At 39.9% G+C, this 26,534-nt stretch overlaps 2 protein-coding genes and 1 pseudogene across 9 annotated transcripts in view; 1 reads left to right on the top strand and 2 right to left on the bottom strand.

Annotated features, from left to right (window-relative positions):
* Positions 1–8,639, bottom strand: LOC141411464 (ATP synthase peripheral stalk subunit d, mitochondrial pseudogene; annotated as a pseudogene).
* Cdadc1 (cytidine and dCMP deaminase domain containing 1) overlaps positions 1–9,893 on the top strand; it is a 77,820-nt gene extending 67,927 nt beyond the window's left edge. Inside the window, exon 9 of the mRNA XM_074043426.1 lies at positions 9,756–9,893. Coding sequence (XP_073899527.1) covers positions 9,756–9,769 — 14 coding nt within the window. The 3' untranslated portion in view covers positions 9,770–9,893. The remainder of the gene's footprint in view (positions 1–9,755) is intronic.
* Positions 1–26,534, bottom strand: part of Cab39l (calcium binding protein 39 like) — a 126,631-nt gene that overhangs the window by 13,604 nt on the left and 86,493 nt on the right. For 7 of the 8 annotated variants that reach the window (XM_074043431.1, XM_074043430.1, XM_020170868.2 and 4 more), the window contains 3 exons: positions 20,167–20,335; positions 11,351–11,410; positions 8,652–8,717 (listed from right to left, as the gene is read on the bottom strand). In XM_074043431.1, coding sequence (XP_073899532.1) covers positions 8,652–8,717; positions 11,351–11,410; positions 20,167–20,335 — 295 coding nt within the window. The remainder of the gene's footprint in view (positions 1–8,651; positions 8,718–11,350; positions 11,411–20,166; positions 20,336–26,534) is intronic. The other variant, XM_074043432.1, reaches the window with a different exon arrangement.

Consider the following 26,534-nt stretch of genomic DNA (forward strand, 5'->3'; position numbering starts at 1 on the left):
AGTCCAGCCATTATTGGCCTCACAGTCACCTCATCATGCAAATGCAGCTCAATTTTTCTCATCAAAGAACAAAATATCAATGCAAGCTGGTACCAGGAAAAATAGAAGAGTTGGTTAGGGCATCTTAAAAAGCTGGGTGTGGTGGTCCTCACCTGTGGTTCCAGCTACTTGGTAGACTGAGGCAAGAGGAGTTTGAGGCCAGCCTAGGCAACACAGTGAGACCCATCTCAAAGAAAAAAGCCCAAGTGGTGGCTCACGTCTGTAATCCCAGATACTCAGGAGGCAGAGATGGAGAGGATCAGGGTTCAAGGTAAACCCAAGCAAAAACTTAGTGTGAGCCCATCTTAACAAATAAATTGGGCATGGTGTCATACATGCAGTCTCAGCTACATGGGAACCTGTAGGTTGGAGAATCCAAGTCTGAGGCCAGTTCCTAGGCAAAAACTTGAGATCTTATCCAAAAAAACAAAAAACAAAAAAACCAGCTGCAAAAAGGGGCTGGGAGCATGGCTCAAGTGGAAGAACACCTGCCTAGCAAGCATGAGGCCCTGAGTTTGAACCTTAAACTTCTAAAACATAAAAACCCAAAACAAAAAGAAAACAGCAAAGAGTCACTGTTATTCACATGGTTTTTCTAATGTCAGTAATAATTTATTTTCATCACTTATTTTATTTATTATATGATTTTTGAAAAATGTCCAGTGCTTCCTGTCAGACTTAATTCTGTAACTCTCAATTGGCTGGTGAGGCTAATAGGGATACTTCTTGTCTAATTTGATTTCTGGGAAGACATTATTCAAGTCCTCAGAACTCATTTGAAAGGAAGTCTGTTCTTCACTTTCTCCTGCTGTTTCCCATAGTCCTTGAACCTGACCTCTGATAGTGACACGCACTCAGCAACTCAACAAATTTTCACATCCTCCATTTCTTCAGCATCCACTGGGGCAGTACCCTTATTCTCTCTGCATAAAACTTCTTTGCAAAGTCACTTCAAGCCTGCCTTGGCCACACTGGTTTTGTAGTGAGCCCAAATTGGTGGTTTCTCAGGCAGAGTAGCCAACCTGGAGCTGAGATCTCATTCCATGACTTCTGGGAGTTGGCAAGGGTCTTCTGGTATCAGGGTGTGAGCTTCCCAAAAGCCACCAGTCAATGGTTTTTAGAGCAAGCGTGCCTCCAACCATCATGGGTCTTTCACATACCCTGGGCAGAGCACGGTCATCACTCGCTTTCATTATCTTGCTTCTCATTAACAAAATGGACTCTACAATCCCTGAATTAATGTAGTGCATTTGACTTGTACTTTCCCTTGACTTTTGTTATAAAACCCGATCTAAAGCCAGAAAAAAAAAATTCATTAACTCTCAATCCATGCTGAGCTTTTTAAGTGCAGGAAGTTTTTGTTAAAAAGTAAAGCAAAACATCTTATGGTGATCAATTCATAGCTCCCCCAAAGCAACATCACTCTAAAACAAAATTAAAATACCCAGAGTGAAATAGCTGAGAGTCTGCATTCAGTTCTGAGAAACTGGTTCTCATTGCAGGGGTAGCAATTCTGCTGAAATGCACTCTCACATAATCTTACAGGTAAGATACACTTCTCTTCCAAGTGTCTGTTCACCGGACTTCTCCTGGAAGCCTCAGGACAATAATACATTGCATGAACGGCTAGAGAAATCCTGGATGGGAGAAGGAAGTACAGTGGGTGGGGGTAAGCTGTGTATCACAGCAGAATCCCAGACGTGCGTATGCAGGTGCGCGTGCATGCACGTGCATATTTTTGTCAGTAAACAACTATCCTGCCTATGATGCATCTTTTACCTATTTAACAAATAAGAACTACACATGTGAAAGTTATTTTAGTGCATGAAAATAATGTTTGTAAAACCTGAAAAAAGGATGAGCACTATTGGATGTTAGCAGGTCACTAGCTATTCTCATACATACGGTAATGTGTAATGCAATTGCTAGTCTTCATTCTCTTTAATGGCCGTGCAGCACCTACACTAACCGAACACTTCTGGTTTCTCTCCTCTTGCAGCTTCCTCCTTTGTGCCTCTTTCACTGGTTCTCCTTCCTCTGCACTATGTGTGTGTGAAGTGTCCAAGCTGTACACCTTTCCCTCCCACAGTCTCATCTACATTCATGGCGCAACTAGGACACGGAGAAGATGCCTCCCAAATCCACACTTCTAGTCTCAACTTCAGTCTGCCCACGACACAGTCCCTCCTGGACAGCTTGCTGGTCCATGACCCTTAGCACCTCTAAAGCCAATTTCTTTTTTCTCTTGTTGATGACAGAGACCTGCCAATCCCCTATGGCAGAAATCTGAAATTTTCCTCAGTTCCTTTTTTCCCCCTTACTCCTCACATCAACTCGATGTCCAGGACTGCCAATTCTCTGATTTCCACTGTTCCTGAACATCCTCTGTTACGCTTTTACTGCCAGCTTCCTTATTCAAACCCTCACTGCCTTTCATCTGGACAAACCCAACAGCATGCAGTGCTCTCCCCAGTCCTCGCCAGTATTGTCCACTCTGCACGTTATGCCTAAGGCATCTTCCTGAAAACCAGCTGCACATGCTACTTACTAACTCCACTTATAATGTAAATGAATAAACACATTTCTAGATTTCCATGAATTTAGTGGAAAAATCCAACACCTTTGGATGGCTTTCAAAGCCCTTGGGGACTGGGACTCATTTCTCCTGCTTCCTTCTTTTCCTTGGTTCCCTGGCTCTGTTTTCCTCTTCTTCTGCCTCTGTGGTTCTCTCCCCTTGTTCCAATTCGAGAAAGGCCTCATCTCCTGTCTACCTGTCCAAACCATCCCCACCTTCCAGGACCAGCTGGAAAGCTGTGTTAAGGGAGCCCCACTTCTTCTCCCGCTGTCTCCTCCCTTACCTGCCTCTGTGTTCCCTGTTCCGGTGTGCACTCACCTTGTGTCACAGTGCAGTTATTCGCACACTGGCCTAGATGTACATTCCATTAGGACATAGTCCAAACCTGTCTCATGTCTGTGCCCCTTACATCTTCACTGTGATGAATGTGCATGTTGTTGGGGAATTAGGGTCCTCTTGCAGGACCAGAACTGAGATAGTGATCAACCAAGCCACACTTTTTTATTAAGCCTCAAGCTCATGTCTGTATCCCAAAGATGAGCAAAGTGTTTACTTTGTCTCTTACCTGGGTGCCCAAGCCATGTAATAAATCTCCTTTCTTTGCCCTTCACCACTGTTCATCTCTTTATTTGGCATAGCAATAGGGATGAGTGACAGGAAACCTGACATGTAGAACCTGTGAAGTTGGGCCTATGGCCTAGAACTCCCGGTTACACTAATATTTGCAATGATAAAACCCACAGCATTCCATTCTAATATAAAGCATTATAAAGCAGTACTGCTAGGTACATGGAAAAAAAATCCACATTTTGTCTATTTAAATTTCATATTTTATATGCCTCACAGTAGTAGTAGTAAAACCACAAGTAGAACTAAGAGGTTTAAAAAAAGAGAAAACTTAATGTTTTAATGAGATTGACCAAAGCCAAAAAATTCATCCAAGTTTCTTTTGAATTATAATCTTGAATTAAATGCCAGGTCACTGCAGAAGATAAGAAATAAATTCCTAAGATATGTCACATGAGGGAAAAGAATTTCTCTGTTAATTACTCTTTATTGACACCAGGAATAAGACCAACACCGTCTATGAAAATTTAAAATATGATTAACAAAAGATAGCAGGTAGCAATACTTTGGAATAAGAAAATAGCCTAGTACTTCAACCACTTTATGACTTGCAAAGTTATTTACTATTATAGTAACCTAACCACTCTTATCTCCTATAATTACAAGACATCTACCTGAAAAATCTTACAGGATGCATGCAGTTATGTCAGAATAGAATCTACTGCTATCACAGGTCTGATTTCAATAGAAAAAAAACAAAACTGCATCAACAGAGTACTCTGAAACAACATTTTGCTATCAGAAAAAACAGTAAGCAACATTTAGTCTGCTTGATGTTCACAAGTGAACCCATTTCACACTGTCCTACCTTTTTCTTCCCTTGAATAGGGTATAAGACCATTTTAGCAACATCTCTGCCTATAATTCAGCATTTAAAAAAGTCAACTTGGTTGGGCATGGTGGCTCACACCTGGAATTCTAGCTACTCAAGGTATCAAGGAGGATCTCAGTTTAAGGCCAACCTGGACAAAAACTTTGCAAGACTCCATCCCAATCATAAAAAGCTGGGTGTGGTGGTATGCACCTGTCAGCCCTACTACACTAGGAGCATAAATAGGATCACAGTCCAGGCTGACCTGGGTATAAACTCAAGATTCTATTAAAAAAAATAACTAAAGCAAGAAGGGCTGGGGGCCTGGCTCATGTGGTAGAGTACCTGCCTAGCTAGTGCAAGGCCCTTGAGTTCAAACCCCAGGACAAACAAAAAGCAAAACAAATAAAATTTTCTTTACCTATGCTTTCTCTCTCTCTCTCTCTCTCTCTCTCTGTCTCTCTCTCTCTTTCTCTCTTCACTACACAACCAGTACTCAGCTTTAACATGCTGTAAATCAAATACGTATGAGACATCTAACTGTAAAGGAGTTTGGGCAGGAAAAGCAGCCAGTGCGGTAGTTCTGGGTGGATAACTACAGAACAGGAAAGATCCCTCTGGAGGGGACTGAGGCAGCTATAAGTAAGTAGGAAACACAACCAGTTTGGAGAGAGAGCATTTCAAGGACTTTCAGTACCAGGTTCAAGGGTCTGGATCTGCTCCGGATCTGGAGCTAGAGAATCACAATTAAGGGAAGGGAGGTCAGATGATGGAGCCAGCTCTAGAGGGCAGATAGCAGTAAGGGAGGAGTCTTCACTTCCCTTTGCTACTCTTCAAGTTTGTATGACACTGTACCAGTCACACTCTCACTGGCTTCTGTTTCTAAATGCAAATGCATGCTGGTAGGAACCAATGTCACTGATACCCCATGTCCATGAACACATCAATCCTTTCCAGCGTCTGAAGTCTGGGGATAAAGCATCTTGATATAATGACGGCATATTTACTTTGTAGAACTTGGTGTGATTTATTGAACAAATGTCTATAGTTCTGGGCTAGGAAAGTGGCCCAGTGGTAGGATGCCTGTTTAACATGGATGAGGCTGTGGGTTCCACCTCCAGCACCACAAAACAAACAACAGCAAACAAACAGATGAAGAATTGAATAAATAAAAGGTCTACAGTTCTTACCATGAGCAAGTTTCTGCTCTAACCACTTTACAGATATGAATGGGGGAAGACAGCAAGGTAAGGTGAAGACAGCCAGAGAAGAGACTGAGAGCACCAGGGAGATGACAGGACAGTGAGAAAGAAAATGCAGGATGAGGACCCAGGAGGGAGATGATGGTGGCTTTGTGACTTTGCCTAACTTCCTGGAGACAATCGTAGCAAAAACTCTGTGAAAGTTCTTGACACTGCTGAAAATGGTAAAAGGGTAAATTCTAAAGAATGTGGCGTCACCTTCTCCCCTCCCAATTTGGTTCAGTCCTCGTAGTTCTCTCTACTTTGGTCCAGTATCTGACAGACTCACAACGAAAAGAGTGAGGACTTGGAAAATTTGTAAGTCCTTTCTTATATGCTGGCTCTTTAGACACTGTCACCTCTGTTTACTAGTCCACTTGGCACCCCTCCTCCAGGATATATTTCTGTCTGTCCGTCTCTGTCTGAGGCAGGGTTTCACTATGTAGCCCAGGCTAGCCTGGAACACTCAATCCTCCTGCCACAGCCTTCCAAGAATTGGGATTACAGGCATGCACAACCATACCCAGATCACTGTCTTCTAACACAGACTCTCTTGTTCTGGCTGTCCTTACGGGCCCTTCAAAAGAATTCCATTCTGTAGCAGTCAGCTGAGGCAAGAAGATGCACCCTTACCGTAGTCTTCTCTTAGCATATTATCTGGATGTGAGAGGGTATGGTACTGGGGCCACTGCCTCTGCCAGGAGGTCAGTTCCATGCACAGCACTTACTATTACAAGCTCAGCACTGTCAGCAGCACCTGCTTCTTTAGCCAGTCACCTTGTGTGGGTTTCTACGCAAAGGGGAATTTCAATAAAGAGTGCTGACTGACAGGCTAAAACTGACCTGATGGTTAAGGGCTGAAGCTGGAACAGCTGGGTACAAACACATGGGAAAGTAGGTCATGGCTAAGGTGAAATCATGGATAAAGTAAATGCTAAAAAATGTGGCACAAAACAGATTTAATTTATTGTCTTAGCTTAAAATTGTATTTGATATTTAGAAATAAATTCACTGTCTTATGAATGACATCATCCTAATGTAAAAATACAAATGTGCTATTTAGCAAGCTGGAAGATCTTTCAAATTGCTTCACTAAAAACAACCACTAGTATTATCTTCCAGAAACATTCTTTTGACTATAGGAGAGTGATCTGAAGGGCAGTGGTGCAGCTCTAGCCCATGTCCCACCCTTCTGGTACTTGGTCATCTCCCTTGGCCAAATGGCTATCTTTCCATTCACTAAAGAGAGCAGACAACTCAGGGACACAAGTGGCTTTACTGTGTTGGGCTCCCTGGCATTTCCACTGACATTTCATAGGAGACATGAATTCAAAGAGCAAATGCCATTTAGTTTCACACACACACACACACACACACACAGTTATTCAGTTTTAATTTTTCACACATTTAGGGCTCTATTCATAAGTCAACTTATTGGACACACCTTGCTACCACTTCAGCTACCTTGAAATATACACACACTATTCCCTCAGTAACTATTTTCTTTTCAGCTCTAAAAAAAATTCCCTAGGTTAGAGTTGTGGTTCTAATTAAGTTAGCTTATATTTGGTCTCCTTTCTTAGCAGAAATATTCCAAAGTCTATTTTAACATGTCCCCTTACCCTGTTTAACTTTTCTTCTTCTTTTTCTTATTGTAGTACTAGGGATTGAACCAGGACCTTTGCTTTGCTATACTACCACTTAAGCCATGCCCCCAGCTCTTTTGTTTGTATTTTGTTTTTGAGATAAAGTTTCAGCTAATTGCCTGGGCTGATCTTGAACTCAAGATCTTTCTCCCTCTGTCTCCCAAGTATCTGGGATTAAGTTGTGTGCTACCACTCCAGGCTTAACTTTTCTTTTTAATACTTAAAGCCACTTGAAAATCATGTATGCATTTGTCTATGTCTGCTCTCCTCTAAAAGAATGTGAGGTACACAGAGGTGGTTCTGGCTGCCACCAAAATGCTGAGCACATTTGCAGGTAAATATCTGTTGACTAAATGAATATCCTGTCACCTTCCACACATGTCCTCTCCAACAGTTCACCCAACTAAGCTACTGTGGATAACTGGGAGTTGATTTTGTCTTTTTTCCTCTATAGCTTTTAACTTCCTTCCAGATTAAGTATAATCCTGGCAATTTTGTAGTCTTCTCACATCAATGTGTTAGACTGTATGATTTTGGTGGTGTTGGGGATTGAACCCAAGGCCTTGTGCATGCTGGCCAGTGCTCTCTCTGTAAGCCATACCCCTAATCCACTAGTCCAGCTGACTTTTTGAAACTATTCTTTTAATTCTTAAGAGAATAACCATGTTTCATATTGCTGAGTCTTTGTTATAAATCTAATTTGAGGGCTGGGGACATGGCTCAAGTGGAACAGTGCCTGTCTAGCAAGTGCTAGGCCCTGAGCTGAAATCCCAATACTGCCCAAACCAAAAAAGCAATTTAGATAGGTAAATGTAATTTGACCATGTGGTATTCAATAGTAAAGGTATTTAAAACAACCTATAGTAGTAAACATGAGCTGACTAAAGTGCTCAGAGGATAGGACTTAGCAATGAAATGTGATAAAAAAAGAATGTTATGAATCTGGGAGATAAATGCTTCTTCTAAAAACAGGAGTTCCATAACATTACCACTCTATGGAAACACCATTTCATAGTAAATAGCTGTTTGCCCGTTCAAAAAATAAGGTATTAAGAACTTAACAGTCATGAGTTTATAACTCAGAGGGAAATTAAAATTTTTGCATTGTATGTGGCTTTTTTTTTTTTTTTTTTGGGCAGTTTGAACTTTGGGCCTTGCACTTGCTAAGCAAGTGCTTTACCACTTGACCATGCCCCCAGTCCTGTATATGGCAGATTTTGTCACTATAACTGTTTTCTCTTCCCTTCTCTGTTAAACAACCAAGTCTAGTTTAGAGAAAGATGTAGGAGAGATTCAGGATCATTTCTTTCTGCCTCAAGATACACTGAAGAGGGTTACAAGTGTCTTTCTGTCTTCCCCCTCACAGTCACTCACGTCTTCACTCCAAGTAGTTTCTTTTCATCTCTCAAAACACCCCTCAGAAGACAAATGTGGGTCAGCTGAAGTTAGCTTAGGTTTGTGTTCTTCCCAAGTAGAAATATTCCAAATTCTGAATTAACATGTACTTATTATTTATATTGTTACTTTCAAAAAGTAAAGAGAAGCAGTACACTAGTATTATTTTGCCACGAGGTATAGTCAAAATATAAAACATACTTCTCAAGTTACAAGAAAATGGATACTTTAATTTTTCTGTATTAACTTGTTCACTAACAGATATCATTTGCTAAGAAGCTGTCAACTTACAGGAACTTAAAGACATTTGATATTACCTTTAAAGACTGTCTCTTAGTCACATAATTCTCAGACTGAAGCAGTTTCTCATAGTCTTCAAAAATCTAATGGAAGAAAATAAAAGAGTATAAAAGCAGCAGTGTTCTCTGCATAAACTCCCTTCCTTTGTTCTTCAGAAAGCACCTATGCTTTGTGCTCGTATCCTTAGCCTTAGGCTGCTCAGCACTCTTGGTGCACAGGAAGATTCTGCAGGACAAGGAAGCCAAGGGGCACAGGGGACATATTGTTCTATTTTGTTTTAGCTCTGCAAATTAGAAATTGAGTCAAAAGACAAGTCTTCCCAATAAGTCATTTTGATAAAACATTTATTAAAAGTTGCAAGATATAGAGGAGAATGATGGAAGGGGAATTCAACTATGATATATTGTAAGAACTTTTGTAAATGTCTCATTGTACCCCCAATAGAATAATATAATACAAAACTAAAAATTAAAAAATATAATAAAAAATGATATAATAAAAAATAATAATAAATAAAATAATAAAACTATAGCCTGGTAGCAATGGGCCCACAAACAATTAGGGGAAGATTAAATACACTTGGGGCTTTGTTTGGCAACGCATAAAGGATCAAACTGTCAAAAACCATAGTGTGAATGGGTGAGGTATGAGGTGACCTTTGCAGCATGGCTTCTCTGGATCAGTTCTACTCTGACCAGAAGCTAGGGACACTGGTACATGGCATCCTCCTGTGTCCTGCCTAGTGTGGTCATCAATCATGGTCTAAATCCTTTAGTTTAACTCAGAGCACAGCAGCTGGGGAAGCTTGGCATCTCCAGCCAAGTGAGGGCACACTGCTCTGAGAGCCCTGGCTGGAAAGCAAGAGAGCTCAGACACAGGGGGACGTTATGGTTTGCATATGAAGTGTCCTCCGAAAGGCTCATGTGTTGACAATTTGATCCCCAGCTTGTGGCATTATTGAGAGGTAAGTGAATCAAGAGGTCTCTAACATTATCAATAATCCCTGATAAATTCATAGCTGAATGGTCTACTAGGAGGTAGGGCCTGATTAGGGGAAGTTGGGTACGTTTTTGAAGGATATAGCTTATACCTGACCTTTCTTCTTTCTGCCTGATTCCTAGCTTCCATGAAGTGAGCAGTTTTCTCCCACCATGCCCTCCAGCGTGGTATTTTGCCCCACCAAAGGCCCGGAAGCACAGAACCAAGTGACCAAGGACTGAAGCCTAAAATCACGAGCCAAAGTAACTTTTTCCTCCTTTAAATTGTTCCTTTTGGGTATTTTTGTTCTCTGCCTATGGATAGAGCAGTCACTGGCTGCTTCTGTAGAAAACCAGAGCACCTTGGAGTAAGCCCCCAGCAATGAAAAGGTAACAAACACGACATGGGAATGTAAATAATAGTAAGATTGATTAACACATGGCCAAATCCCTAAAATTCCAGTAAAAAATAAATTCAGCTGTTGTGGCCTGAATTTTCCATAAACATACAGGGATACAGTTGAATATGGTTGATTTCACTAACAGATGATAAATAGGGAAGACTGCTCAAAGATCTAAGAGTGAGGAAGAGAGTGAGACAGAGCATTCCAACTCTCCCTAGGGCCCTGGGGCAGGGCTTATAAGTATGTTGAACATTGTCAAATGTTGTTATGCACTGTTAAATACTGCAGAGAATGTTACTTTCTGTTGAGCTTTCTTTACACCTTTATTGTAAGCGCTCTTGGTTTTTTGGGGTTTTTTGTTTTTGTGGACTGTGAAATCACCTGGGCGGTTAAGGCCTTTGAATGGCAATGAACAGATGCTTCCCTTGTATTTACAAGCCTGGAGTGGGGAACTGTCACCTGACTAGCCCCTTCTTTGGCAAGCAGTCAGACTGCCACTCATAGCATAGCAGCATGACTGTTTTAGACACTGTACTGTCACTGTGAGAACACTCCACTTGTCAAAACCACTACAACTGAAGCTATGATTCCTTCAGGGGACCTTGCTCAAGTCATAACTACTCCAGACAACATGCACCCGCTTGGGAAAGCAGCATCCCCTGTAAGACAAGCCTCAGTGAACTTTAGACTTCCCTGCAGTCATTCTCTCAAGATGGGAGGGGAAGACCTCCTTAGTAACTCAGCAAGAAACCAGTGACTGGTAGAATGGAAACAGTGCTATGATTGGTGCAAATTATTTGCATGTCACACCCATGACAAACACACTTTCCTGGCAATATAACCAGGCTGTTCATTCAGCTCATTTTTTAAGTCAGTTGGGAGGCACTGTAACATAAGACACAATAAAAGACTTCTCCCTAATAGTCCTTCTTTGTCTTGTGATTTTTACCATAACTAGATTGGGCTGAGCTAGAAGAACCACAGCGGAGTGGTGGCAGCAGCAATAACAAAGATATGAAGAGTGGTGGATTATTGCTATTATTAGCTGCTGCTTAGAGCTGAGAAGTATTAGCTGCTGAGTGCTGGGTTACTGGCAATCAGAACCAAAGCAGTAAGCTTCTAACCAGAGAGTTAGAGCTATAAGCTATAAGTCTGGAGCTCTTAGGGTTTGTAGCTACAAGCCTCCAGCACTCAAGGCCCAGGACAACCAATACCAAAATAATTGTTCCTGGACCTATCCATAATTTCCATTCCTGAACAGACCCCAGATAGCTCATTAGTAATGAAAGGAAGAGACAGGAAAGAGGTAAAGTCTTAAAAATGATTTCTACTTACAGTGTCATAATTTTGTTCTAAGAAGTCTGCTACCAACACTTTATGTCTAGTTAGTAAATCCTAGAGAGAGAACAGCAAGTGAAACAAAATTATTATGGCTAGTAAAATTTTACAATTAATTAAAATTTAAGCTCAATCTTTTTCTTCTAAGGTTTAATAAATCCATTTATTTGAAACATGTAAAGTTTCAAAAGAACATTTTCATTTACACCACAAAATTACTTCTATCCTGCTGTAGTTTAAGATGTGAAGTATTAGTTTGTTTCACATTAAAAACAACAAAACACCTACTATTAAATCAATAGTTCCAAATTTATAATATTGTTAGATATTTAATAGGAATAATTTAACTGGTAAAACATGAACATAAAAGATGAATTTTAGCATATTTCTTAACATTAACTCTACAATGTGATTATAATAAAAATTCAAATAAAATTTTTGATATTTTTCAAATGTCATAATAACTTTAAAATTTTTTTTACTGGTACTGGGGTTTGAACTCAGACCCCCCTCTTTTTTTTTTGAAATAGGGTCTTGCTCAGGTTAGTCTGAAACACTTGAGCTCAAACAATTTTTCTACTTCAGCTTGAGTTCAACAATTTTTCAGCTTCTAGAGCTCTGGAATATAGGTGCATACCACTGTGCCTGGCTCTAACCATTTTTTTTCCTTGGTACTGGGGTTAGGCAGGCACTTTACCACTTGAGTCACACTCTCAGCCATTCTTTCTTTAGTTATTTTTCAGGTAGGGGTCTCACATTTTTCTGCCTAGGTTGGCCTGCACTGTGATTCTCCTGTTTATGTCTCCTACTTATGAACTGGGACAACAGGCGGACTCAACCAAGCCCAGCTTCTTTTGGTGAGATGAAGTCTCGCTAATTTCGCTGGGTTCAGCCTTGAACCATGAGCCACTGAGCCTGGCTATGTTTTTTTTTTTTTTTTTTTGGTGGTACTGGGGGTTAAATTCAGGGTCTTGTGCTTGCCAGGCAGGAGTTCTACTGTTTTAGACCCGTCCTGTCTTTTTGGTGTCAGTTGTTTTGTGATAGAGCCACACTTTATGCCCGTGCTAGTCTGGACTCTGATCCTATTTGTGGTTCCTATAGGTGGGATGATAGGCGCACACCACCACACCCAGCCATTGGATGAGTTGGGATCTCATGAACTTTTCCCAGCCTGGCCTTGAGCCTGGTCCTCTCCATTTCAGCCTCCTAAGTAAATAACTATGATTATAGTCTTGAGCCATTGTTTTTAGGAGGGGGGTGTGTTCTGGAGTTTGAACTCAGTGCTTCATGCTTGCTAGGTAGGTGCTCTACCATTTGAGTCGCTCTGCCAGCCATTGAGCCATGTTTTTAAAACAAGAATGCTCAATGGCATAAACCCTTATCTCAAAAATGAATTTAGCAGATCCTCAAGGGTTTTAACCTTCCATTATTTTCCTAACAACTTTTTTTTTTCCTAACAATGTTTAAATGGAAGTGATTTCAACCTTGGAACCACAGGAGCGACATTTAACAGTGTCATCTCAGCACTGTCCTGCACTCTGGTGAATGGACCATCAGGCTTAGCGCTAAGTAGCACAAAGCATCCTTTCATAGTGGAGAGAATCGTTTCTATCTTATTGTAGATATGAACTTGCAGAAAACTGTACAAAAGCATGAAGGAACTTTTGGCTGTCTTCTGTTCACACCTAAGTAATATCCTTATTTCACCTTAATGTTGAAAGAAAATAAGCCTCACCTAATCCCTTTTAAGTACTTAGAGGTTAAATACCTTGCTCAGGTACTGTGCAGAATTTAATTAAGAACAGGAATTTTAAGGTTTTCCAAAATAAAGTCTTATACTTTAATACATATTTAATTAAAACTTTCCAAAAGCACACAGAAGATATACAACATAACCTCACAGAGAAGAGGCAGGCAGCAGCCAGGGCAAAATGCACCATTCATTTCTATTTTAATAACAAAAAATAAAACATTTAAAGCATTTATGACCAATTTTTTTGGTATTTTATCTTATATATATATATATATATATTTTTTGATGGTGATGAGGTTTAAAATCAGGGCCTCACACTTGCTAGGCAGGTGCTCTACCCAGTTCTTCTTGCTTTATTTTTCAAGTAGGGTCTCCCCCCGCCACCTCCCCCCCCCTTTTTTTTACTCAGGTCTGGCCTCAGACCTCAACTGTACCTATGGCCTCCCCATATACCTGGGATCTCAGGCGCTTGTGCTACCACACACTTTTTTGCCCAGCTGGCCTCAAACCACAATCCTTCCAATCTCTCTCTGCTTCTCAGGTAGCTGGGATTACACCTACTCAGCATGAGCCTGTAGTTTATTTTTTAGTTGACAAACATATTTATTGTATACAACATGGTGTTGTAAAATACATATATACTATGGAATGGCTTGTTATGGCTTAGACTATTTATTTATTGATCTATTTATTTATTTAGTGCTGGAGATCACCCCTAGCCCTTGGTCTGGATCTTGAAAGTCACCCATAGGCCATGTGTTGAAGGCTTGGTTGCCAGTCTTTGGAGCTATTGGTAGGTGGTGTAACCTTTTCTTTTGTTTCTCTTTTTTTTTAAGATGAAATTTTGCTATATTGCCCAGGTTCGTCCTGAACTCCTGGGATCAAGAGATCTTCTAAGTACCTGGGACTACAGGTGCCAACCACCATGCCTGCCTCAAGTGGTGGAAACTTTAAGAGCAGGGCCAAGTAGGAGGAAGTGAGGTCACTGGGGGTGTCCCTTTGAAGGGGTTACTAGGACAGGACTCTTCCTCTCCCTGTGCTTCTGGGACACCATGAAGTGAGCAGCTTTGTTATACTACACCTTTCCCATCAGGATTCTATCTCACCACAGGCCCAAAACAATAGAGCCAGCTGACCATGGATTGAAACCTCTGAAACTGTAAGTCAAAATAAATTTTAAGGGCTAGTAGAGTGGCTCAAGTGATAGAGCACCTGCATAGCAAGCGCAAAGCCCTGAGTTCAAACTCTAGTACAGTTGTTAATCTCAGGGATTTTGTCATACAGAAGAATAACACATGGCTCAATTAAGCTAATCAACATATGTATTACCTCACTTTTTTTTGTAGTGAGAACACTTAAAGTCTACTCTGAAATCTTCAAAATACATCATTAACTATAGTCACCATGCTGTACAATAAACCTTTCAAACTTATTTCTTCTACTTACTAGAAAGTTTGTATCCTCTGACCAACATCTCTCCATCTCCACCCCAGCACCATTTTCTGTTTCTATGAGTTCAAACTTCTTTTAGATTTCACATACAAATATCATGAGGTATTTGTCTTTCTGTGCTTGGCTTATTTTCCTTAACATAACATCCTCTGTGTTCATCCATATTGTCACAAACGATGGATTTCCTTCTTTTTATGACTGAAGAACATTCCATCATATGTATGCACCACATTTTCTTTATCTGTTTATCTGCTGATAGACACTTAGGTTGATACTGTATCTTGGCTACTGTGAATAATGCTACAACATACTGACTTTATTTTCTTTGGATATGTACTCAGGAACAGTGTTGCCGAGTCACATGGTAGGTCTTGTTTACATTCTGGTTTCCATAATGGTATACTAATTTATATTCCCACAAAGAGTGTACAAAAGATTCATTCCTTTTCTTGACATGCTTGCTAGCACTTATCTTTTTAAAATTTAAAAACAATACCTACTCTACCAGATATAAGGAGATACCTCATTGTGGATTTACAATTTTCAAGTTCAAAACCGAGGAGATCAGCCCTTCATTTCTTAGTACTATCACACAACTTGACTGACCACTGTACCTCTCTTTGAAAATGTAGTACTTTTTTTTTCTCCTGTGGAGCAGAACTGTTCTGGAACTGAAGTTTTAACTGACCATGGGGGAAACCCTCTATAGGTCCTGGCCCTTGAGCCACTCAACCAGCCCTTTTTCGAGATAGGGTCTTGTGAACTGTTTGCCCAGGCTAGCTTTGAACTGTGATCCTCCTGATCTCTGCCTCCTGAGTAGGTAGGATTACAGGCATGAGCCACGGGTTCCTGACCTGTCTGAAGTTTTGATTCAAACTAGTTCTGTATTAGGGGATCTTTGAGAGAGTAAGGCAGTTCCACAGTGTTTTGGAGGGCGCCCTATGAAGATATTTGGAACGCTTGGCTTTCAGCCACCCCTCCCTAATCTTATAGGAGCCTCTTGAGCAGCATGGGGGATTTTCTGAGCTTATGCAGGGTGGAAGGGGTTGTCATTCTGCACTGCAGCAGATGGTTGCACCAGAGCATGTGGCAGGTCAATGTTGTCTGGAAAGGTACTCACACATTAGTGTTATCCAAAAAAAGGAGTCTGGAGGGAGTTCTGTTGGGATCAGAACCTTCAAATTCCAAATCAAAGAAACTGAAATAACTTAAAAGTCTAACAGGAAAACATAAAATGGTAGCATAAAATTCTTCCAGCAAATTCATGATGGGTATAACTAATAAATGACCTGCCCTCTCTGTGAGTCTCTGTCTCACACACATATTTGCACTTGAATGCATATATAAGATATACCTTTAAATTTATGTATGGAAGTAGATGAATGAACAGAGGAATTATACATAAAGACTTATATACACATAATACTAGACAAATATAATTGCTTTTAGATCATATAACTGTGTGGGGAAAAAAATCTCATAAAACACTAGCTAGGATCCTACTCAAGAAAGAAAAAGCAGAAAATTGCAAAGAAAAAAAGGTCGAATCTTAAAGAAGTTTTTATTTAAAAAAACAGACATCAGCCCAGGGCTGTGAGGCTGATGAGCCAGTGTCAGTGCCACTTACTGAGGCCCTGCAAAGTGCTGGACGTGTGCCAAGCTCTTGACACGTTATTTCTAATCTTCACAACTCTGTAAGGCAGGGATTACTTTCTTCATTGCATAGATGAGAAAAGTTAGACTCAAAGGTTAACTAACTTGCTCAAGGACATACAGTTAATAAGGTGGCGACAAGAGGAAGTCAAGCTACTTCAATTACATAGATTCTTAGAGGGGATGAAGAAGGAGATGATGACTGTGAAGACTATATTGCAGACAATACCATGGGAAGAATATAAACTAATAATGTGAAAACATGAATGACTCATTAATGTTTGCTCAAAGGAGAAACGGTGATTTTGGAACAAAACAAAAAGATGAAGCTAAGGTTAAAAAAAAAACAAAGCCAAAATAAAACCTAACCAAGCCAATCAACCAAACAGTCCCTATGAGACCAGCTACTTAAAAACAACAACAAAACCCATAGTGACTTATGGTCATTGTCACATTACATGTACCATAAACATTTTGGTAAAATTAATGTTCTCGGTACTGGCAGCATGTTAGAAAACCCTCTGTAGTTACTTAGATTTTCAAAGAATTGACTTAAGTTTAATGTAAAATGGGTTCAATTACAAATCTAAATATGTTCATTTTTGTGATTCAATATTGTTAAAAACTAAGCCAATGAATATATGACAGCAAAAAGTTATTATCAAGTATATTTTTATTCTTTTATTTATTTTCTGTGGTGCTGGGGATTGAATCCAGGGCCCCAAGAATGCTAGACAAGAGCTCTACACCCCCCAGCCCTAAGTACATTTTATTCTATTAAATATCAAAAAATCTTTGGGGGACAGATTTTTTTTTTTTTCCAAGCCAAGCTCTTTCTACATACCCCAGGCTGGCCTTCATGATTCTCCTGCCTCAGCCTCCCAAGTGCTGTACGCCACCACAGCTGGTGTTGGGGATATTTTGAAGTACACATATTTATTGTGTATCTGCTTTTCCTTTCCTTTAGAGTTTGCTCTGTTTGTAATTATGTGAAGTCTTATCTACATTTTTTTTTAAAGGCACCAACTTGTTTCCATGGCAGCAGAGAGCCATCTGATAGAAAAGGGGAAAAAAATGGAGCTATAGTATCTATTATTAGCAAACACCATGTTGGTTTTTAGGCACAGGCATTTTGCTAGAAAGAATGAAATCATCCTTTGTACTGCATGACATTCTTCATATATGATGCAGCTGCAGTGTATCTTGCCTTGGAGCCTGGATTCACCTTTTCTGAAGGTTCACTGACAACGAGAGTGCAATGTTTTGTTTTGCCAGTGAGACTAAGCTGCCGGTAAAATGGATAAGGCTTTCACAGTGGTCAAGAACATACTCTCCTTGGAGTATGTTCTCAGGCCTTGCCTCTCTTTTCCTTTCTTCCCTCACTCTTCTCTGCTCTTGCTGGTTGTCTTTTTCCTTACTGTGTATCTTTGCTTTTCCTCAAACTTCCCTCTTTTTAATCCTGCTTGTTGGGATTTAGCTTAACATGACTACAGACATCTTGGTGGTAACCACTGTCTTGCTGCCAGGTGACCTCGACACACATCCCAAGTCCTATAGGGTAAACAAAGTCATTAAGATAGTCAGCCAAGCTCCTGGACTGTTTAACTGATGTTTAACACGTTAATAGTTTTTGAGAAAGGTCAGGGGCATGCCAGTTGGTTAAAGACCACCTTCGTCCAGCTCACATATAAACCCTTCATCCTGCCTTGGGTTGCAAGAATCCTCCTCTCTGGCTGCTACTCAAGACAGGCTTCCTTAAGCCTGTAAGTTCTTAAAAATTGTCCTTTGTGCAATTCTGGATCTGTCCACCTCTCTTTGGTCTTTTGGCACTTTCCACCTTTGGTGCCTAGTTCTCATACACGAGGTCTGAGTTTTTCTGAAGCATTCTTTCTTTCCTTCTCTCTCTTGTTCTTTTCTGTGTTGCCAAGACTTTCTGGCATGGGCTCTTCCTTCCTCTCGTCTTGGCTCAGGGAGAAGCTAGGAGGCAGGCAGGTAGGACAGAGATGTGAGGAACACCTGAGCAGCTGTACCCACCCTCCCTCCAAACCCCTTCAAGCCTCCGGCTAGATGAGGTCAGCTATGCCTGACACTCTTAGGGAAGGATGATGCTTTCTACTGTAGTCTCAGATAATTTAGCATTGCTACCAAACTGTATATCTGTTTGTGACATCAAAAGAGCCACAGTTACCTGGGCTCTCCCTCCCTATAGACCACTGTACAACCAGCTGAAGCATGCCCTAGGATCTCTCCCAATATTTCCATCATTCTTAAGCTATATCCTCCCCACAGTTCTTGTCAATTCAATTTCCCCAGCTTCACTGTATTTCTTAGGATTCTCTGGATGCCCCTGTAGATTGTGTCCCAGGCAGCTCTCCAGACCTGCCTCCCCACTATGACAGCTCGCCTTTCACTCACCACTGCTCCCTCCTCATCACAGTGAGAGGATCCTTTCTGCCCATCACATGGATCACTCTCCACACCTATTTCCCCACAAGCTTTCCTCTTCTCCTTAGGTTCCTCTTCTTTCTCCCCCACTCTAATTATTTGACTCTTTCCACTTACTGACACTCTCCCATCATCACTGTATGAGCTAACATACCTCTTAATAGATTTAAGGCACCTATGAGCACAGACTGAGTAAATTCCTAGTCTGCAAATAATCGATAGCTTTTAGCACTATAAACACTGCTTTCCCCTTTCCCCACCTCTGGAGAGCTATTAAAAAGAACTATTTGCTATCCAGGTCATAGGCAACTTTCAAAATCTGTATTAGAGGATATATGGAGTATATAGTAATATTAGACCGTGAACCACGTTGACATTGTTGAAATATGTTTACGATAATATACAGGAAGTTGAATCATACATGGGTTAATAATAAAGTAAAAAAATGCTATGTATTTATTTCCAATAAAGTAGTATATTTGAAATGATGTACATGGAACAATTAAATTTCTGGAGTGCTTCTTCAAGAAATGTATCTGAATATGTACTTATTTTTTCCAAGGATGCCTTTATATTATCAGCTTATAATTTGTAGAACACCTCTTATGAAATGGCCTTTAGAACAATTTGACAGACCCGAAGAAAACTGGACTACATTTTAGTCATCTTCACATTTACTTATATCATTATAATTATTATTACTACCAAAACCAAAAACAGTTCTAGCTATGCTGACCTCCCGCCTTATACACAAACATGGATGTCAAATATCTTTTTGTTTCCAAAAGTTTTATCTACCTTATAAGACAAAGATGGTAAATTTTATGTGTATTGTACCACAATTAAAAATTTTTAGATAAAAGTTAAGTTAGATGAACTATATTTCCCATAATGACAAAGTAGTTCATAGATGGTAAGAAATATAGTGATTATAGTTACCTATACTTTCAAAATACTGACTACATATAGATGACCACTGATACCATCAAGATGCTAATATAATTTGTTAGTATTTGTTTCACCCTGTGGTGAATTTAAAAATTACACTGACAAAATAATGTGAGTACCTTCATCTTCAAAGGAGATGTAATTTTCCATCTCCTTTCCCTATCCAGTTCCTCTCTCTGGAAGTGTCTTCTGTTGCTGTTTCCTATATATCCTTCCGGAAGTATTCCACACACATATGCACTTCATCTAGCAACATGTACTCTTTTATGTGCTTTTAACATAGATGACAGAATGCTATACTCAAACTGCTATGTGTTTTGGTCACCTCACTGTATATATTACAATTCATTCTGTATGAGTTTGTGGTAAGTATTTTGCATTGTTTCCACAATGTGACAGACAGGCCTCATAGACTGCATTCTACTTACTGATTCCTCTAATGATCAACATCATGCAATCACGCCTAAGGATTAGAGTCTTTTGCTACTTAAAATTAAATTGCTTCTGCAGAGGCCAACTAACTTTAATTAAATGACCTATCTGATTCAGAAAAAAACTTTACCTTAAAAGTAGCAAAGGCATCTGAAGCAATATCAAATGTTGACAACTCCACATACTTGAAGAAATCTCTGAATTGATTAGAAAAGAGGATGATTTTGGCAAGTGGCTCATGTCGAATACATTCTCTCAGCATAATTCCACAACGTAAGGCAATCTGTGGGGCTTCATACCTGAAGCATAAACGAGGGAAACAGAGAATTCTGTTACTGCAGTAACAAAATAATATCAGTGATACCCCAAGAACCATTTCAATACTGCTGCTAATGGAAACGCAGAAGGTAATTTCATTCAATACTCACTGACTATCTGCTATGTGCCTGGCACTATTCCAGATGCTGGGGATAAAACAGTACACAGGGCAAGGTCACTGCAATCACAGCCTTCATATTTTAGTGAGGATGTATCTGGTGGAGGGAGGAGGCAGACCAATGGAAAGATAATTTCATACACTAGGAAGTGCTATTAAAACTGAGACAATAAACTGGGAAATACTATAAAATATGACTATTAATTGTTATGTGTGTTTATTTAATTTTTACTTTAGGTTGAAGGGATGGGGCAAAACCATTCCAGGCAACTGGAACAAGACAAATACAAGCTTGCTGAGTCAGAAGAGAAGCAATGCAGCCTGAGTACTCAAATGTAGAGAAGAGCAAGAGTGGTGAGACACAAGGCAAATGAGGAGGGTAGGGTAGCAACAGGTCATACTCAGTTTGATTTTTATTTTAAGCATGATGGGAAGTCTTGAGAGTTTAAAGTAATAAAATTAACACAGCCTAACTTATGCTTTTCAAAGATGATTTTGGAGCTGAGGATGTAGCTCAATTGTAGAGCTCTTGCCTAGCATGCCTGGGGCACTGGGTTCCATGCCCAGCACTAAAAAAATAAAATAAAAAGGAAAGGAGGAAGGGAGGAAAGGAAACAGGAGGGAAGGAAGGAAGAAAGGAAAGAAAGATGGCTCCTGCTATTTGTGGAAACTACTGTAAAAGACAAGGAGTGGGCTCGGGAGCTGGAGACTAGGTAGGGGCAGGAGCTTCTGCTCAACAACAGTAATGATGGCTTGGCAGGGCAGCAGCAGCAGCAGAACACAGGACCATGGGCAGTTGCTGGATACTGTCTGAAGGAAGAGCCAACAGGACTTGCTGATGTTGAAGGTGGGACTGCGGAGGGAATAAATTTGGAAACTGATGATTCAAGAATGGTTCCTATGTTTTTAGCTTGAAATACTGGGGGAATGATGCCACCATTTTTTTGCGTGGGTTTAAAACTCTTTTTATTTTATTTTAACGTATTTACGTTTCCTTACATGTGTATACACTGTGCGAACCCCACCCCTCCTTCTTCCCTCCCCCCCATTCTGGACAGAACTTGCTCCACCCTCTTGTTCTCCAATTTTGTCGAAGAAAAAGCAAAGGAGATAAGAAGACATAGTGTTTTTGCAAGTTTGAGATGAAGATGGCTATACGGAGAGATTCCTAGCATTGCTTCCACATATGTGTATTACAACCCAAATTGGCTCATCTCTACCAGACCTCTTCGCTACTTACCGGTCCTCTTTCCACAGTGGCCTCTGCCAGTTTAAGATTACTATATTCACTCCTCTACAGTGAGCACACATCAACCACATTCAAGTTTTAGGCTTCCTTTCCTTTCCCCATTTCTCCCGGGTGTGTTCACCCCTTAGCGTGTGACCTATGTCCAATAATATTACTGCATTTTTGGGGGGCCTATACTCCACATATGAGGGAGAACATGCAATTTTTGGCCTTCTGAGCTTGATGCCACCATTTATTAAGATGAATAAACTGGTAAGGAATGGGTCAGTGGAGAAATTAAGAAGACATGGCTGCTGACCATGTAAACTTTGAGATGGCTGATATCTAAGCTGTGATGTCTCCTTGCAGGAGAATATACCAATCTGGACGTCAGGAAAAAGACAGGGGAGATTTATATATAAATATGGTCTGCAAGCAACAGATGACCAGTAAAGAGCTACTGATTGATAGGCTTACTGAAATCATGAAGTGTAATTATGGTTCCTGACAAAATTACACTAGAAAAACACAGTATATGCTGAAAGGAAACAGTTTAGGACTGGCACATCAGATCTGCTTCATTTCTAATTAACAAATCTCTCAAATGTCAAATTCAAAATCCAAGTTAATCTAAGTCTGAGTTACATTCCAGTGTGTGATAAGATTTCAAGGAAATGAACAATACAAGCCCTTTACTGAAATGATACAATTGACAATTGTGTGGTAAATACAGGAAGCATAGAACAAAAGAAGATATACTTGTAAAACACTGAAATACGAGCATAGAGTAAAAAAAGAAAAAAATTCTACGTTTTTCCATCACAAAAAAAGGGCTGGTGGAGTGGCTCAAAATGAAGTCCCTAAGTTCAAACCCTAGTACCACAAAAAAATTTAAAAAAGGACCTATGTGATCTTTCGAATTCACTATGAATTCCTCAAGTTAGAAAAATACCAATATAAACAAATTTTAAAATAAAAAAGATCAATATTAATAGAAAAATCAAGTATTTGAAAGCAAAAAAACCAAACTACTCTACTTGCAATAACATTTGCTAAATATTAAAGAATAACATAATGTTCTTTATGGGAGCATAGTATTTTGCATGAAATTCAGGTTCAAGAATAAAATCTCTTTCCCACAATTTAAGAAACAGGCTACTTTACAATATTAAATTTACAAAAACAGCAGGGGAAATAGCAAACAAGGGCATCAGGGTGGAAGTCATTCATTTTTTGTCCTGTTTTGCTGGATGATATTCACAAAGATTATCTGAATGTTCCCTCAGTAGCTCATGATAACATTAAAATGCTAATATATTCAGAAAGACATTATTCTTTGTGGAGCATAAGGAATGACAATTTATACTGCTAGCAATTTCTCTTATCAAAAGAAACTGAAAATCAGCCTACTGACACCCACTGAATAGTTATAAGGTGGGATTTTATTAAAGATGCAAAGAGGAGAATGTTGAGGAGAAACACACTGTTAAGTCATTGACAGAGTATGGAAGAACTCATAAAATAAAGTTTGATGCCCTAGATAAAGAATGTAAGGGACAATTAAAATCCAGATTTATCAGTAAGAAATGTGTGGACTTTCAAAATCTAGCCCTGAGCCTGACTTCTCAGTTTCATGTCCCATCCCATTCCCATCTCCCTGGAGGACATCATTCTCTCACATGGAATGCCCTCCTATGCTTCTACCACTAAAAGGGTCTCATTTGTTAAGATTTAGTTCAAATGCCCCTTGGGTGGAAGTCTTTTCTTATATTCCTCCATACTCCCACAACAGGTTGTCTAATTTTATTTCAACACTTCTCATTCTGTACCATGTCACAACACAGTAAGTTAATATAAATCTGTTTTCCTTCACTTCAGTCCAAACAACTTAATTGCTGAGGATGCACTTTACTTATCCTGTGACTTCTTCCTCTCCTTATTCCCATTTCTGTTTGTTGTCTATGTCTTATTTATTGTTATTTTCTCCCATTCCCACCCCATTTCCAAAAAGTGCCTAACAGAATTTTTTTTTATAAAGTAGGCATATAATTAATTTAATTTAAATTCAAACTCTGACTGAATTTCTTAGTACTACAGAACTCTAATGAGAGTCAAACTCTGGCTCATACAAAAGCTGTATGATCTCTAGCCAACATCTCTCATTTCTAAATTCAGTTTCCAAACTGAGACTATCTATAAAAACTTTCCACTCCAAATTTCAGTATAATTAGTTCTCTTTTTCCTTTCATTTGGTGATGTTGATTGGAACCATCTGTGAAGCACTGACGTTTTATTCTTGAGAACTAAGAGAACATTTAAAAAAATATTCCTCTGGGGTACTTATCAATGCATTCCAGTAGTTTGTCCCCACTATTGGAAATGTCATTCTCTGACATAAAAACTTCTTAAAGTTAGGAATATACTGGGATATATAGAGAAATTCCTGTTTTTCCCCAATACCCTTTAAGGGATCTATAATTCACATACATCATTCAACCTAACTACCTTCTAGGATTTTTGATAGATTATTGCTTGCTATACAGATAAGTGCTCCATAACTTAAGTCTATCTTAAGTTTCAAGTCCCATTTACATTAATATACTTAGTTCTGGTAAAGAATCGGTATTTATTTTGCCTAATCTATTCTATTTAAGTTTCCTGATGGTACAGACCATGACTAATTGCGGTTTCCCACAATGACTAACCTATGGCAGATTGCCAATAAAAGTTAACCTGATGAGTGCTGAATCACTCTTTTATAGAATTGAATCATATCTCCCTAATCCATAATTTGGATAGTATAGTCTAGACTATAATTAACTGTGTCAGTATAGAGAAGACACACTATATATGCATGCACATTCCAACAATGACAGCATATTAGAAGATTCCTTTTATGGACTTTGATCACATGATAAAGCGAGAGCACACAAGGGAGGTATGAGGATACGTAAGACACCCAAAAAACTGCCTTCAATGCAGAGAAACTAATGCAGATACTTTAAAGCGACAGAGGCCAATAGGAGAAGGGGACCAGGAGCTAGACAAAAGGTTAGTTCAAGAAGAATTAATTTAGAAGGTAACACACATGTACAGGAAAGCAATGAGAGTCAACTCCCTGTACAGTTACCCTTATCGCAATTAGCAAAAACCCTTGGTCCTTCCTATTATTGCTTATACTCTCTCTTCAACAAAATTAGAGATAAGGGCAAAACAGTTTCTGCCTGGTAGCGAGGGGGTAGGGAGAGAGAGGGAGAGGCTAGGGGGTAAGGGAGGGGGGCGGGAGGATGGGGGGAGAAATGACCCAAACATTGTATGCACATATGAATAAAATAAATAAAAATAAAAATAAAAATATCCCTTTTAAACTTAATGAAAGCCAAAATACAAGAGCAAATGTCTTAACTAGCTGTGAGCTACAGTAATCATTACATAGAAATTGGCTAGAAGAAAGATCTTGTGCAAGAACATCTCCACTTAAGAACAAAGATTGTATTATGTAAGAGGGAAATGACTTTTGTTATTGTGGGAGCAAACAATGCTAGACAGTACTTGGAAAACTTTTATAAAATGACATTCACCAAACACTTGGCCTACTCGAGAATCAAGAAGGTCTGTTTCTAGATTCCAAGATGGCGGCTAGAGGGAGGAAGCAGAAAGCATGCCTCCTAAAGTAAAATCTTGGAGAGACACTAGAGATACACCTTACAGGAAAAACCACCGAGAAGAGGCAAAACTTTCACTCCTCCAGACCTCCAGCCTGTGCATAGCATCTCCACTTCACATTAAACAGAGAAACCAGGAGGGCTCCCATGCTGCTGCCAGACTGCAGTGCCCAGATGGCTTGGGAAGACGCAGACCACAAGGTGAGCTAAGTGGGATGCAGTACTCCCACAGACAGCCCTGGGCCAGACCAGCATAGCCCCCGGACAGACTGACCCCCATCCAGGGAAAAAAGAGAACAAAAAAACTGAATGATAAGCAATAACAACAAAAAAGACACGTAGCAACGAGGGCGGGGACCCCTGAGTGCCGAGAGGGAGGGGAGAGGAAATCCCTCACAACAAGCCAGCTGGAGAAGGCAGGAGCAGCAGCACACGCCCAACAACGAGGAGTGGGAAAGCTTGTAAAAGTGGCGAAGAGAGGAAAACTCCACAGGGGAGGGGGTAAGACCCACTTCCCATGTGAACTGTAAATAAACACGCAGGCCTGAGAAAGCGGGTGTACTGTCACCTCCCCCAGTGTGCTTGGAAAGGGGAAAGCTTGTAGCAGAGGCTCACGCACAGGAGAACTCTGAGTAAACAAAGCCTGCAGGGCCAGGTGAGTGTTAAGCTCACTCCTGAGATCTGCATAAATAACGCCTCCAGCAACAGCAGGTTGACAGCAGCTGTCAGGTGAGCCACAGCCTCAGTTAGCCATTCACAGAACTGTCTCCAGACTCTTTTTTTTCTCTCTTCCTTTGATGAGACAACAACCGAACAACACCCGCATGCTGAAAAACCTACTGAAACTGTATTGCATTTGAATTTGGGACACTTTGTGGTGTTTTTTTTGTTTCGTGTTGTTTTGTTTTGTTTACGTTAGTTTTTTTCCCCTTTGATGAGACAATGATAGAACTACTTCTGAGACACCATCTCCAGGACTGGAGGCTGAGGGACGAACACCAAAATTATTAAGACTGAAACTTTATTACATTTGAACTTGGAGATTTTTTTTCCATTTATTTATTTATTTATTTTTCCAATCCTCTCTCTATCTCTCTAATGCCTGTTCAGCTTACTGTTGATTAGTACACTATCTCTCCCTGTTTATATCTTTGAAACTTTTTGTTTGT

This window comes from Castor canadensis, chromosome 10 (assembly GCF_047511655.1).
Source record: "Castor canadensis chromosome 10, mCasCan1.hap1v2, whole genome shotgun sequence".
Taxonomy (NCBI): Eukaryota; Metazoa; Chordata; class Mammalia; order Rodentia; family Castoridae; genus Castor; species Castor canadensis.